The 14164-nt window shown below is 40.6% G+C and overlaps 1 protein-coding gene across 3 annotated transcripts in view; it reads right to left on the bottom strand.

The window, feature by feature from the left end:
- Positions 1-541: 541 nt before the first annotated feature.
- The window catches only part of COPB2 (COPI coat complex subunit beta 2), a 33811-nt gene continuing 20188 nt past the window's right edge, over positions 542-14164 (bottom strand). Inside the window, exons 7-23 of one of the 3 annotated variants that reach the window (XM_029061513.1) lie at positions 14057-14156; positions 12614-12756; positions 11141-11340; positions 9916-10026; positions 8887-8975; positions 8690-8796; positions 8211-8354; positions 7221-7351; positions 6042-6249; positions 5119-5229; positions 3833-4047; positions 2370-2462; positions 2101-2281; positions 1843-1911; positions 1452-1550; positions 960-1060; positions 709-799 (exon numbers count right to left, since the gene is read on the bottom strand). In XM_029061513.1, the coding sequence (XP_028917346.1) occupies positions 977-1060; positions 1452-1550; positions 1843-1911; positions 2101-2281; positions 2370-2462; positions 3833-4047; positions 5119-5229; positions 6042-6249; positions 7221-7351; positions 8211-8354; positions 8690-8796; positions 8887-8975; positions 9916-10026; positions 11141-11340; positions 12614-12756; positions 14057-14156 (2085 nt within the window). In that variant the 3' untranslated portion in view covers positions 709-799; positions 960-976. Of the gene's footprint in view, positions 800-959; positions 1061-1451; positions 1551-1842; positions 1912-2100; positions 2282-2369; positions 2463-3832; positions 4048-5118; positions 5230-6041; positions 6250-7220; positions 7352-8210; positions 8355-8689; positions 8797-8886; positions 8976-9915; positions 10027-11140; positions 11341-12613; positions 12757-14056; positions 14157-14164 lie in introns of all 3 variants that reach the window. The other 2 variants (XM_029061427.2, XM_029061587.2) reach the window with 2 other exon arrangements.

Here is a 14164-nt window from a genome sequence, read left to right as displayed (position 1 = left end):
ACAGATTAACAGAGGAGGAGAAGAAACTTGGCTGCTCTAGGCCATTTACTGTAGATGAACGCATCTAAAAATGGAAACCGGCAACTCCGGTGACAGTAGAACACGGCAGTAAGAGTTGGTTGGAGGGGAGGATCAGAGCTGGTATGTGCCTTTGTTCTTTCACCTCCTTATGACTTGAAAAAGTGAGCCTCAAAATGCAATGCTCTAATCAATCAATCAATGGTATTTATTGAGCACTTACTCTGTGCAAAGCACTGTATTAAATGTTTGGGAGAGTACAGTCCAACAGAAGTAGCAGGCATGTTCCCTGCCCCTAATGAGCTTACAGTCTAGAGCAGACATACATCCCTCCCCCAAAAAAGGACAACACCAACCCACTTTACTTTTTATATAAACTGAATTTTCAAAATGATCCATAGCAATAATTCCATAAAATATTCTCAACTAGTTACAATGTTCATGAGGAACAGGTGACATGCATAAAGCAACTCATACTATTACACTCTTGCCGAGAAGAGAGACGAAAGAAATTGAGGCGTTCTCATTTAGTTGGAAAGATTTTATAAGGGTCCGTGCAGCTTTGCAGCATGAAAAAGATCAGTTAAGAAAATTCACCAGTAATACATAATGATTTAACAATGGGCTGAAATTATGTCGGATTTTTCTTCTACATATAAAATCACCTAGTCCATAGCAGTGTAGTTCAGTCATCCAAGATATCTTCATCCAGATTAATGTCGGTTGTGTCAATATCTTCGAGATCCAAGTTATCTAAATCTTCATCCAACTCAAGTAAATTCTGGAAAAGGAAGAGAGATGAGCTAGGATTTGCCCGTCCGCGTTACGAATAAAGCTTACAGGCCATGTTGGCTAGGAAGCAGAGAATTTTCCCTGTTAAAAAGGATGTCATTACCGTTTAGTTCTCACAAGAGCCCCCAAAGAAACAGCCCTCCACTTACCTGTCACAAGCCTAACATTACCAGCAAGGGGGGAAGGTTAGCAGCCAGCCCTGACTCCAGGAAGAAAGTCCAGCGGATTGACAGGGGCTAGGTAAAGCCACCTGGAACCAGTTGAGAACAGAAGCAAAGAGCAGCAAAGTCAGAACCTAGAGAAGGACCCACTTCACTGGCCCCAGGGAAATTTCCCCTCCACTTGTAAGCAGCGAGTAGAGGGGGGAACGTCTTATTTTCCAACAGCCAAATTGTTGGAAGCGACAGCAGCGGCAGGCAGATTCAACTGAACCACCGCGTAGAGGATGGGTTCCAAGACACGCACACAAAGCATGGAAAAGCTGAGCGATAGGTTATTTTGACAAGTTTTTTTTTTTACAAGCCGCGCAGAAGAGAGCCAAGACGAGCAACAGCAGTTTCCTAAAGAGACTCAATTATGCGTCTGCACTGATTTCCAATGCAGTTGACATTAAAGTGTAGCCACATATTGCAAATGTTTACTTTTTCATCTTTTACAGCTGGAAGTGGTTCTGACTTAGCTGGAACTGCAGGTATTAAAACTGTAGTAGGAAGTAAAACTGGTTCCTCTTCATCAAACTCCTTAAAACAAAAGGAGGAATACTAGTTAATGAATAAGGAATGATTCATGTCAATTAACAGAATCAGTCGTACCCACACTGGAAGGGCAGCCAAGATTTGGGAGACAGGTAGGGGAGAGCTTCACAATCGATGAAAAACCTTGTTAAGCCCTTTAGGGGCAATGATGAAGTCCTGAAACTGTCCTCGGGCAGGATACACCCAAGGGAGAGTTGCAGGTTCAATCATCTCATCGTACTAACTACAGACAGATATTCCGCTGAAACTTTTCACCAGAAGTATTGATACAACTCACCTGCTGTGCAACGATTCCTGATGGTTGAAAACCTTTAGCTTCTTCCATTACATTTCGTTCTTCATTTGGCTACCATGGAATAAGAATGAGAATAGAGTGTAACTAGATCATTCAACCTAAGAACAACAGTCTGAAGAGGAGAGAAATCTTAATTTTATTTCCACTGGTCTTAAAATAATTGGATAAACATACAAAGGACTACCTCAAAAAAAACACCACCTTCATTCTGATGATATTTTAAAACTGAAAACCACTTACAGTGACAAGTGGGTATTCCTTGGCTGGTCGTAAATCAGTATGGGTTTCTTTTACAAACTCTTCCACAACGAACGCCTCTTTTAATCCAGGGAAAAGATTTTCATACTCTGTGGGATCAGCAAGAGACTCGGCTGCTTTCTGATTGACTTTACCAAGGCTCTCTCGCCACAGTTTGACAACCCTGAAGACAAAAGTGATGAAAGAGTGCTTATGAGCAGCGTTTGGCATATCTAATAACAAAATTTTCAAATAACATAAGGAGACGGTACCTTGAAACCTGGCTTGGCAAATATGTGCGAGCTAGAAAGGCAGCTTCTGGTAAGCGTCCAGTTCTAATCAAGAGTTCAAGGCAAGAGTCGAGCCTAAACGATAAATTTCAAAGTTTAATCAAGAGAATGATAAAGTGTCCGGTTTTTCAACCTAACACACTCTTCAGTTTGATTAATAACCTATTAGCACGGAGTATTTAAGTGGTGAAGCCCTAGGGTTGATAATCTTCCTTGTGCCAGGTATCAGATCGATATTTACTAACAATACCAACACAGCTGAAAAACAAGCAAAGGTTTGTCTTCGATGGGTTTTGGAAGCATATACCATAATCTCCACTGCTTTCAATATGACAGTAATTCTTCTCATCTAACTGTTGAAAACAAAAATATATCGACATTAAACCCAATGTCAAAAACACACTCCATAGGTCATTTTCCAACTAATTTTCCAATAGTAATTTCCCAATCGTATTTTAGTGCTTATGCTGTGCAGAGGGCAGCACTAAGTACTTCGGAGAGTACAATATGAAGAACCTGCCCTGCCCACAATGAGCTTACAGGCTAGAGAAGACTTAAGACTTCCCACTAATATGATTTAAAAAACTGGAGTCATTTTCAGCAATGGGTGCCGCTCTGCAGACTCGCTCTGGTCCGACCCCCTAAACTGCCCCAAATTCTGGATGGCCTGAGCTGATCGGTCCCCCTGAGCTCTTTGGTTCGGATGGGCACCTTTGGTGGCCAATGGCCCCTAGCCTCCTTGCAGTTTTGCTTGCCAATTCCTAACCCAGGAGGTCCCTCAGCTTCTGGTCTCCGTAGGCCAGTGGGCAGCTCCAGGACCAACTTCTCCCCACTCCCAGCCTCCTTCCCTTCAGTTCCACCCAGGTTATATTCCCAGCCCAACCTGGTAATGATGTTAATTGCCCCGGGCTGGTTACTGACTGGCAGCCCTCCAGGGCAATCCTAATCTGTCAGGCCATCCCCGTGCACCTGACTCCCCCTCTCCCTCTCCACCAAGCCTTCTCTGAGCTCAGCCTAAGTGAAGACCCAATGAAACCCCCCTTTTCTGTTGGGAGCGGGGTAGTAGGAGAGGGGTGAGGGGGTGATGGCTCCCGCTCTGCAGGCCGCTCGTTTCCTCTGCCCTTTTCTGCCCAAGGAACCCATCCCGTCTGCCAGCTCCGTTCCTTACCAGCCAGGCCACAAGGCTGTCCTGATGCTTTTTGTGAGGGCTGCAAGTGGGTGATGGCAACCAGAGCAGAAAAAGGTCCACATTGCTTCTGCAGTGTGAATCTCTGGACTCATCCAGGCACCCACTGCTTTACATGAGGAGGCAGCCTGCCTCTGGCGGGGCCAATAATGCCCCCGCGGACTCCTGCCACTCACTACCCTGGTGGGGAGGCTAACCCCATTCGTGGACTTCTAAAATATCCGTTCACATCACAAAGACTTAACTCCAGGCCACTTACTTTCCCTGCAGAAAGTAGCTCAAAAATGCCACGTTGTTCTTGCCGTCCTTCTCCGCTCCTTCAGCTAGCTTGTTCACCATGCTGGCATTTCCCGAAGCGGTAGCCAAAAGCAACAGACCCCCATAATCCTGGGCATGGTGCAAACACTCCTGGGCCAAGCCGAACTGGCATTTGCTGATGGCCAGCTCTGCAAGTTGCTTCCACTTCTGTTCTGACTAGAAAGGCAAACTTGGCACGTTACTTATTCCTTTCCAATACAAATATGAACTTTATATTGGAAAAAACAATAACTCTTTCAGGCTAAATTTGAACTTTTTTATGGTATTTGTTAAGCATTTACTATGTGCCAAGCACTGTTCTAAGCGCTGGGGTAGATACAAGTTAATCACTCCCAACCCACATGGGGCTTACAGTCTATCATTAGGTGAGGAACCTATGCAGATCTGAATTGTGCTTGTTAAAGACTTACACATTAGCTCGAAATAAGTGAAAAATTAATTGCACTTCTTGAAACAAGAAGATCATTCCGTTATTCAAATATACGATCCATTTCTGATACTGCAAGCTTTCAGCAATAACAATCTCTTATATTTTTATTTAAGTACCCATCAGGTAAAACTAAATCAGTAACCGAGTTTTCCTTATCAGACACCTATAGTTTTAATTGCTGGTATTTAATGTATTTTGTTTTAGACAAAGACAAAATGGTCTTGACATTGATGAGTGAAATACATTTAAAAGCCTGTCAATTTTTCCTGCGATCAAATAAAATTGTCCCAAAGAAAGACTGAGTTTTGAAATGCATTTCTACCACAAAGTAAACTATTTTCTTTATGCAAACTATAATAGAAATCTCTTGTGTTTTTTAGAAAACAAATAAATTAGCAACGAGTACCTAGGGGAAAGAGGATGGGCCTCAGAGACCCTGGGTGCTGGTCCCAGCTACACCATTTGTCTGCTGGGTGACCTTGGGCAAGTCACAACTTCTCTGGCCCTCAGAGTTTCCTCATTTGTAAAATGGGGATTCAAATCCCCTTTCTCCCTCCTTCTTAGGACTGTGAGCCCCATATGGAGCAGGGACTGTGCCTGACATGATTACCTTGTATCTATCTACCTCAGCGCTTAGAATGGTGCTTGACAAATAGTAAACTCTTAGTAAATACCACAATCACTGCTATTATTTCACTTGGCCACAGGACAAGCACAGGAAAGTTTCTCTAAATGACAAACTAAATTTCCACCTCACAGTGTAAGCTAAAAATAAAAGTAGTGTATTTTGGATTTACCTCTGCTTCCACTGCCAGCTGGTACGCAATCTTTAGCTCTCCAAGCTGAAGAGCCAGTTCAAAGCGATGTTCGGGATCTGTGGATACCGCAAGAGCTTGTTGTTTGAAGCCCTGAAGAAAAGAAAGGTTAGTCAAATTTGAAATCACTGACATTTCTAGAAGCACACACTCCCTGCCATTAGTTACATCACTAACTAGTTATCCTAGTACATACGTTAGAGAATGTACGAGATGTGTGACAAGGTAATTTTTGTGGTAGTACCAACAACTGAGTGGCACAGAGCTCACAAGAGATTAGGAGTGCTCAGCCCCAGAAATTGGCACTGAGGAGGCCCCCGAGATTTCTTGGCATGGTGGGTGGCCTCTATCTTTTGGAGAAGGTGGAGGATGATGACCATCGCTGCTGCCACTTGCCAGGGACTCCTAGATTCTAAGCTTGTTGTGGGCAGGGAATGTGATTATTTATTGTTGCATTGTACTCTCCCAAGTGCTTAGTACAGTGCTCTGCACACGGTAAGCGCTCAGTAAATACGATTGAATGAATAGTTGCCAGGTTCGGGCCTAGTTGGCTCTTCCACCCCACATCCCTGGGGTCTCAAGGGAGTGGGGGGAAGCAGAGGGCAGCCACGCATCTCGCCGGGTCTGCCGGAGCGGCCCAGGACTTCTGTTCTGCTGGGGCTGGGGCAGAAGTTGGCATTCCAAAGCCACGGCACAGGTCCGTCCCCGATCCCCGGACACATAGGGGCCACCGGTTCCTCGGGCAGAATTACCAGCTGCAGCTGGCCAACCCAACTGAAAGGGAGCCCAGAAAAAGCAGGACTTGTGAGGCCGTGTGGGTGACCACGCCAAAGCTCCCCCAGAGTGACAATCCCCATCTCAACCCAAGAGGAATAGGGTGGAGAGAACTTACACCCTCATTTTACCTGCTTTTCCAGGAAATGTGCAACTCTAGTCCTTTGTTCTTTTGGAATGGTAGGGAGGACTTTGTCAGCCATGCTAAAGTCTCTCCTCATCACTGCAGTCTGATATTCCAGCACCGATACCAACAAGGAGTAACTAACTATGTTTAACTCCTTATCACCCAGGTAAAGTCTGTTGTCCTTGGGGATATAGCCCAACAAATACATTGTCCTAAAATAGAAGCATAAAAGAATTCACATTTAAAGAGCCAACAGTAATTGCTTCTTTCAATGCTGGTTTATGCAATGTTATATAAATAGCAAATGGCGTCAATAAAAATGATTTTATAGATTAGATTTTTAAATTGTTTTGTTGAGGTGCTTTTCTTTCAAAAAAAAAAAAGTTTTTTCAAGGAAGTCCAAGTATAACATGAAAAAAGCATTTCTAATTATAAGAAACATGATGTTTTTAGACAAGTTAAAAATGGGCTAATGATGGTGGCCTGAGTGTCTAATCTTAAAGACAGACTCAGAGCAACTCTGAGATTCCTGGGGCTCCTTGGCAGAATAAATGGGACTCCGTGTCTTCTGGAAAATCTCATTTAGGATCTCTAGGATGCTTGGTTTCAGGGAATTTGCTTCTCCAGAGATACAACTGGCCCAATTAAGTCCTAAAAAAGCCTTGTGTGTCTCTTGTCAGTTAACATCCACTGATAAAACCCTTTCCTCGCTCTAAAAGTGCAAACTGGACTAGCGGAAAAAACCTGGGACTGATCCTAATCCCTGTTCTGCTGTGTGACCTCGGCAAGATACTTTAGACTCTCTCTGCCTCCAGGTGCCCGTTTGTAAAACGGGGATACATTATCTGCTCTCCCTAAACATAGGCCTAATATGATTTGGAGAATCTGCCTGATCTGATCATCATGACTCTATCCTAACTCTTCCATGGTGTTTGGCAAAAGAAACTGCTTAAAAAATACCATTACTAGAAATATTCAAGATGTTCAACACAAAACGAGGACTGGCAAGTTCTGGCCCAGGTCCACAACACCCAGTCACTGGGATGATGACAGCATCTATCACTGACCAATACTTCCCCAATTCTGCTCTCCTCACTACCCAGCCGGGCCATTTTGTATCTGTGTGTATGTGTGTGTGGGGGGGGGGTTTCATCAGAGTAATGTTAACCGACAGCATCGTTACCTGTCCAAGTGGGCAATGGTGACTATTTCTCCTCCGACGTAATAATTTAGTCTGTTCACAGAACTGGTGTAGATAAAGCAATCTCCCACCCACAAACCCGTTTTAACAATCTCTTGAATCTCGCCAAGAACCTGAAGTAGAGAAAATGAAATTAAATCAAACAGCCAAGTCTAACATTAAAATAACACCCCTTATCAAAAACCTGAACACTGAAAACATAAGCTATATAGTACATATATGAACTGTAAACATGTTCTTTCATAAGCATATCAAAAAATTAATTCATATAAAAATGAGATGTTTCTGGATCTATCTTCACCCTCTTCAACAACTAGTTCTATCAAAGCTGTCAAACTTACATCAAGTGTACAAGGTCAAGACATATTCTCAGGTCTGAGAATACTGACCCTGTAGTAAAGGTAGTTAAACCAGACTCACGCTCAATAAATACTACTGAATGAGTGAATGAACTCCTATAATATTTACAAAAGAACACTTCAATTTTTTTTAAGAAAAAAAAATATTTCACTGCATCTCCATGGCAAAGCAGGAGCTTCATAATTTTAATTAAAAAATTCATAATAGTGTCATTACTCTACCTATATTTCCTTCTAAGACAAAATACTTTCAAGTGTTAAAATGTAATATGTAATATGTAAAGATAAAAAATTGATCTTAACTCAAAGTATACTACTCAAAGCTCATTTCATAACCATACAGAATGTACCAAAAATATTTACTGATAAAAGATTTCCTTTAAAAATGTATTTCAGAGCCAAGGCCCCAAATTTGTTTCATGATTTCGTTTCTGTACCTCAGAATACATACACAAACATACATGTTCGTATAAATATAGACACACATATATATATGTATAGAAAATATTGAAAGCATTTTGAGTGGTTTTGCTATATTACAACGAACAAAACATTAAAAAAAATGGAGGTTCTACTCTTGCAACAGCTTCACTCCATTTTTAACTACATCTACCTCAAAAGCATCTTCAATGCCATCTTCAGTAACTCCCTCGTGGGTTTCCTGGGCGGCTAAAACTTTTTCAGACAGATACTTAAGGATGAAGAATGATTCTTCAGTGGCAATACAGACCAGCTCTCCTGAATCAGACCAGAAAATCTACACAGTAGGAAATAAAAATTATTATTTGTGGGTAGAAATGGGAAATTTCATACATTTCATTCTCCAACGACTGCCCCCTCACTCAGATTTCGCGTCGCCGAACGTTCCCTGCGTTTGATACTTTTGTAAACTGGCTTCTTCAAGCAAGTTCTTATTTTTCAAATAGAAAAAAGGATCACCGTTATAATCAGTTTTCGGGGTAATCCCAAGTACAAAGCCCCTTGGAAGGAAGGTTTAACTGAACATGAAGAAGACTGAGTCCCAGGCATCAAGGAGCTTCCACATGAATTTCTCATCTACATCCTAAAAAAAGAAATCTGGGCAAAACTCACATGTTTGGGTTGGATTTCAATTCTGCGTATCAGCTCTGTATTTTCCCAGTCATAGAAAGCTAGACCATTTACAGATCTGACTCCCAGTAAGAAACCTCCATAGATACCTGTAGGGAATAAAAATGTTTTTTGATGAGACCCTGAGAAGATAGTACAGAAGATGGGAAACAAGTGCAGCCTATATAATCTACACCCACCCTCAGCTCCAAAATCCGGTTTAAACGATTTCTTCTCTTTGAAGTTCTTAAATATCTTCACAACACTGTTGCTCTCTCTTATTGCATACCTAAAAAATAAAAACAGTATATTAAGAATATAACAAAAACGTTTAGAGCATCAAAAAAATCTTCTCAGTCACCATTAGCTTCAAGGCTCTCTGCCAACTTGTCCCACCTTACTTCTCTGCTCTCTCTCTCAGCTCTCTCTCTCTCTCTCTTCCTCTCAAGCCAACCGTGTAGCTGGTTCTCAACAATCCGGGCCTCCATTTTTGTACTCATGCAGCTTCCCTGCCCTGGAACTTTCTTTGTCCCCAAATCCAACTAACCAAATCCCTCAAAAAGGTCAAAATCCCCCCAAAACATCCCAACTCCTTCCTCTTCCACCAAGTCTTCCCCAATTAATTCTCAGATCTTCAAATCATAGTAAATCTATCATCCTTGGCACTTCCAAGCAAGTTCATGTGTTCAACTGTACATTCGATTATTTACTTTGACTACTCATAAAATATTTTAACACATATTTTCATCTATGTTAGTGCATGCATTCTTTCTGAGGAACAGAAATTCAATAGGGAAACACATTTTAGACATTGGCTCTGCAATACATTTTTAAAGGAAATACTTTGACAGTTAAATATGTTTTTGTTACATTCTGTAGGGTTATGAAATGAACTTTGGAAGTATGCTTTAAGTTAATATTTATTTTTCATCTTTTACATGGGAAAGCACGTCACTTCTTTGCTTTGTATTTCCCAAGTGCTTAGTACAGTCACTGCACCATGTAGGCATTCAGTTCTTTTCTTATTCAACAGAAAGAGTAAAAGCAGTAGCATACGGTAGAAGAAAGGATGTGTCAGTCATATGTTACATTATTCATCACTAGGGCTTGAGATTTTGTATAGAAACTAATCATTAGTCAAGTATCTTATTAAGCAGCTAGGTGAAATGGAGTAGTTGTTTTTCAACAACCTGCCACAATTTTCTAGATATTTCGATCACAGTACTTACTCTGATGAATCATGGGCCCAGGCAAACTCTTGAGCAGAACCAAAACTCTTGTTTCTCAAAGCCATCGCCGTATAGATGATATATTCACCATCACCACACACCACGACAAATCTAAGAATTGACAAGAAGTCTGAGTTCACACAAAGCCTCTAGAGTGTTCTAAAAATCACTCACTTTAAACTAAAAACTGCACGATTAGTAATCTTTTACTGTTCTGATCCCTGCCTTTTCCACATGGCTATTACTACAAGCATAATTCATCGTAAAAATTTCCCCTCACATTATCACAACTCAAATGGTTTTAAGCTACTTGAAAGCAGGGATCATTTGTAGTCTCCCAAGTGCTTACTAAAGAGCTCTGCACTCACACACTAGATGCTCAATAAATGCTTCTGAGGATAAAGTTTCACAAACTACTGAAATCACCATCTATTCCAATAATCTATTTTAAAAGCCTGATGTCACAGGGATCCAAAATTTCTAGATCCAAAACTAGAGTAAAGCCTATTCTGCCTTGGAATATCTAAAATGTAAACAACTAATGAAAACATGTATTTCATTCTTCAATTGCCAGACTAAGGCCCCCTTTTACTCTGCTCCTCCTCCCCTTTCCAATGCCCTGACTCCCTCCCTCTTCTCTACCCCTCATCCCCACCAAACTTGTGTAGCATATTTATTATTTTATTTATTTTATAATATGTATATATATCTATAATTCCATTTATTGATATTGATGCTATTGATGCCTGCTTACTTGTTTTGATGTCCATCTCCCCGCTTCTAGACTGTGAGCCCATTGTTGGGTAGGGATTGTCTCTGTTTGTGAATTGTACTTTCCAAGAGCTTAGTACAGTGCTCTGCACACAGTAAGCACTCAATAAATACGACTGAATAATGAATAAGTGAATGAATTCCTTCACAATGCCTAATTCTGCTACATTTGCAGTATTTTATGTAGCTCAACATACACCCAGTTTGAATAGCAACGAACTAACAGTAGATTTTTCTTTTCATTCATTCATTCAATCGTATTTATTGAGCGCTTTCTGTGTGCCGAGCACTGTACTAAGCGCTTGGAAAATACAATCCCCACCCAACAACGGGCTCACAGTCTAGAAGGGGGAGACAGACAACAAAACAAGTAGACAGGCACTCTAAGTTCTTATTTCTAAGGATACGATTTTCCATTTTTTCTTTTTTAAATACTGTCGCAAAAATATTTTACCGTCCATTAGGATTGTGTTGAATGGTCTGAGGATAGATTTCACAACTACCCATATCCTTCACAGCAAGTGGCAATCTTTCTCCATCTTTAATTTCAGCATCACCCATTGCTTTCAAATTAGCCTGCTGAACTTCTGAATGCTTAGCCCAAATAATCTTTCCATTCGCATCCATGGACATTGCAGGCTCCTCCCGGCCAAGCTAAGTAATAAAACAAATTAATTTTATCAGGGGGAATATATGATAGCCACTTGCTTATTCAGCTTAGACTGCTGTCCTTTCTTTACTTCATGTTCAAATAGGTCATACAGAAACTATGCCGAAGAAAAGTGGTGACGTAAAATTAATTTATTTTGTTAAAATGCTAGGAGGATACCATATTTAAATGCAAAATTGTCGCCACCTCATTAAATCCCCCATTCCAAATTTTGAGGAGGAAAGAAGACATTCATTATTTTCTTAAGCAGTGATTGCAGCACACCCTGGGGTAGGATGGAATGCATCAGAAAATGTCAACGTTGTAGAAAGAGGTTCACAGTGGGGAGGGATTTTCTTCTTTGAATTATAATAACGGTAATAATACTAAACCTACTACTACCAATAATAAAAAACTGTGCTATTTCCCTAATGGTGCTATCTCCCTCTAACCTCTAATTCCTTATTAGCAGGGAACATGTCGGCTAATTCTGTTGCATTGTACTTTCCCAAGTGCTTAGTACAATGCTGTGCACACATAGTAAGCACTCGACAAATCCGATTGATATTTGTTAAGCGATTACTATGTGCCAAGCACTGAACTAAGCCCTGGGGTAGATACAAGTTAATCAGGTCCCACATGGGGCTCACAATCTAAGTAAGAGGGAGAGCAGGTATTGAATCGTCATTCCACAGATGAGAGAACTGAAGCACAAAGATGCTAAGTGACTTGCCCAAGGACACCCAGTAGGTAAGTGGCATTAGAACCCAGGTCCTCTGATTTCCAGGCCCGTGCTCTCTGCACTAGGCTACAATATTTCTCAGAAATACACAAGAATGCCGCTTCTCATGATCCACTGCATCGTGTGTACATTGGAGTAGGAAGAAGTGGGCCGGGGGTGTTAACACGGCAGGTAAGAAGGAAATTGCCTCACGAGACTTGAGAAGTCAGGCAAAAGGAGAGGGAAAGGGAGGGAAGTTAATTCACTATCTGTTAGACACTGCTCTTGGGAGACTGCAATAGAAGGGATGCAATCTCAAGTGCCCCCTTACCTTTCTCATCCTTCTCCCTTCTCATTCTTTCTCCTGCTGCCCTTATTGTTTGACTTATTTCTTGTATGATCCCCACACACACAATAATCTCTCCACTGTTTCGGCTTTGCAAAGATGATGCAAAAGAGCGGTACAATTATACAAGTAAAAACCATATTTTTCATTTAAGTTTCCACATCTTTGTATAAAGAAAGACATATTATATGAGATGCAATTATTGGAATACCTTTACAATAATACTGCCTTCATCATATCCCAAGGCAACATTATTGGACCCCCTCAGACTGGCCACGCACCACACTCTCTCCATTCCATAGTTTAAAGTACTTTCAAGGCGGTAAGTGCTTGAATGCCAAATACGCACAGTGCCTGGGAATTAAAAAAAAAAAAAACAACAAAAAACACAATAGTTCAAATTTCTATTTTCATAACTGCAACAGAGAAATATACCCAAATGAATTACTTCCTAGTATCTTTGGTTCTTAATTAAACTGTCCTTTAAAATCCCATTACAGGTGAAACCTTGATTAAACAAAGAAGTAGGGCATGGAACAATAACACAGTTGAACAACAAAGGCCCTAATAAAAGAGCTGCCTCACGAAAAAAGTAGGAGAGCTACTTAATTTACAATCTTATAAGGTTGCCTAGTTTTCTCCATTAATTAACTGAAAATGAGCCAATCCTGGGGGAAAAAAAGGTGATTTGTAATGTCAATTAACCTTCAAAGAAGGGCAGGATGCCACTTATCCTGTTCCCCTTTAGGCCTGCTGACTGTTGACCAAAAAGGCAAAGTATTTAAATTACAACTTTACTAATTCTTAGATAAGGGTAGAGGAATTAGCCTGTGTTTGGAATTCATATCTATAATTTATGTCCTTATATTAATGTCCGACTGCCCCTCTAGATGTAAGCTCATTGTGGGCAGGAAATGTGTCCGCTTATTGTTGCTTTGTACTCTCCCAAGTGCTTAGTACAGTGCTCTGCACATGGTACAGTGCTCTGCACATGGTAAATGCTCAATAAACACTACTGAATGAGAAAACCCTATGGAGTACTTTGGTTGAAGCTCTTAATACCACAACACATATTCTTATCTTTAAATTATATATTTTGAATTATTTATATTGATGTCTGTCTCCCCCTCTGGCCTGAAAACACATTTTAGGCAGGGAACGTGTCTGCTAATTCTGTTGTACTGTGCTCTCCCAAACACTTAGTACAGTGCTCTTCACATAGGAAGTACTCAATAAATATCATTAATACCCAGATTTAACAGGTGTATAACAAGTAGAAATATCAAGAAAACATTACAGTAAGCATACTTTGCTACAATAAGCATACAGTCATTTTGATATGTTGGTTTCATCCAGAGAAACTATGAAAAATTACAGATACTATATTCAAGGGTATAATTTTAAAGCCTGTAATTCTATTACTAACATTTCCGTTTCTCTAATCTTCTAATAATTTTCTTGTCAACTGTTTCACAAAATAATGCAGTATCAGCTACGCAAACTTTACGATATGTACTACATGCAACTTATCTACATGAATATTTCCTACTAAGACATTACAACCTGTGAAATACACTCTTCTAAATACAGGAATACTTTCCGGTTTCCTAATCGGGATTAAAACAACAACAGCAACAACAACAAAAAAATATACCATCTTCTGAACCGGTGATGATGATAGGCAGTTCGGGGTGAAAACTGGCACAAGACACATTCTGTGCATGACCTTCTAATGTTTGCACACAAGTTTTATTCTGTAACA

This window comes from Ornithorhynchus anatinus, chromosome 1 (genome assembly GCF_004115215.2).
Source record: "Ornithorhynchus anatinus isolate Pmale09 chromosome 1, mOrnAna1.pri.v4, whole genome shotgun sequence".
Taxonomy (NCBI): Eukaryota; Metazoa; Chordata; class Mammalia; order Monotremata; family Ornithorhynchidae; genus Ornithorhynchus; species Ornithorhynchus anatinus.
The sequence above is the reverse complement of the archived record's forward strand: the minus strand, read 5'-3'. Positions and strand labels throughout refer to the sequence as shown.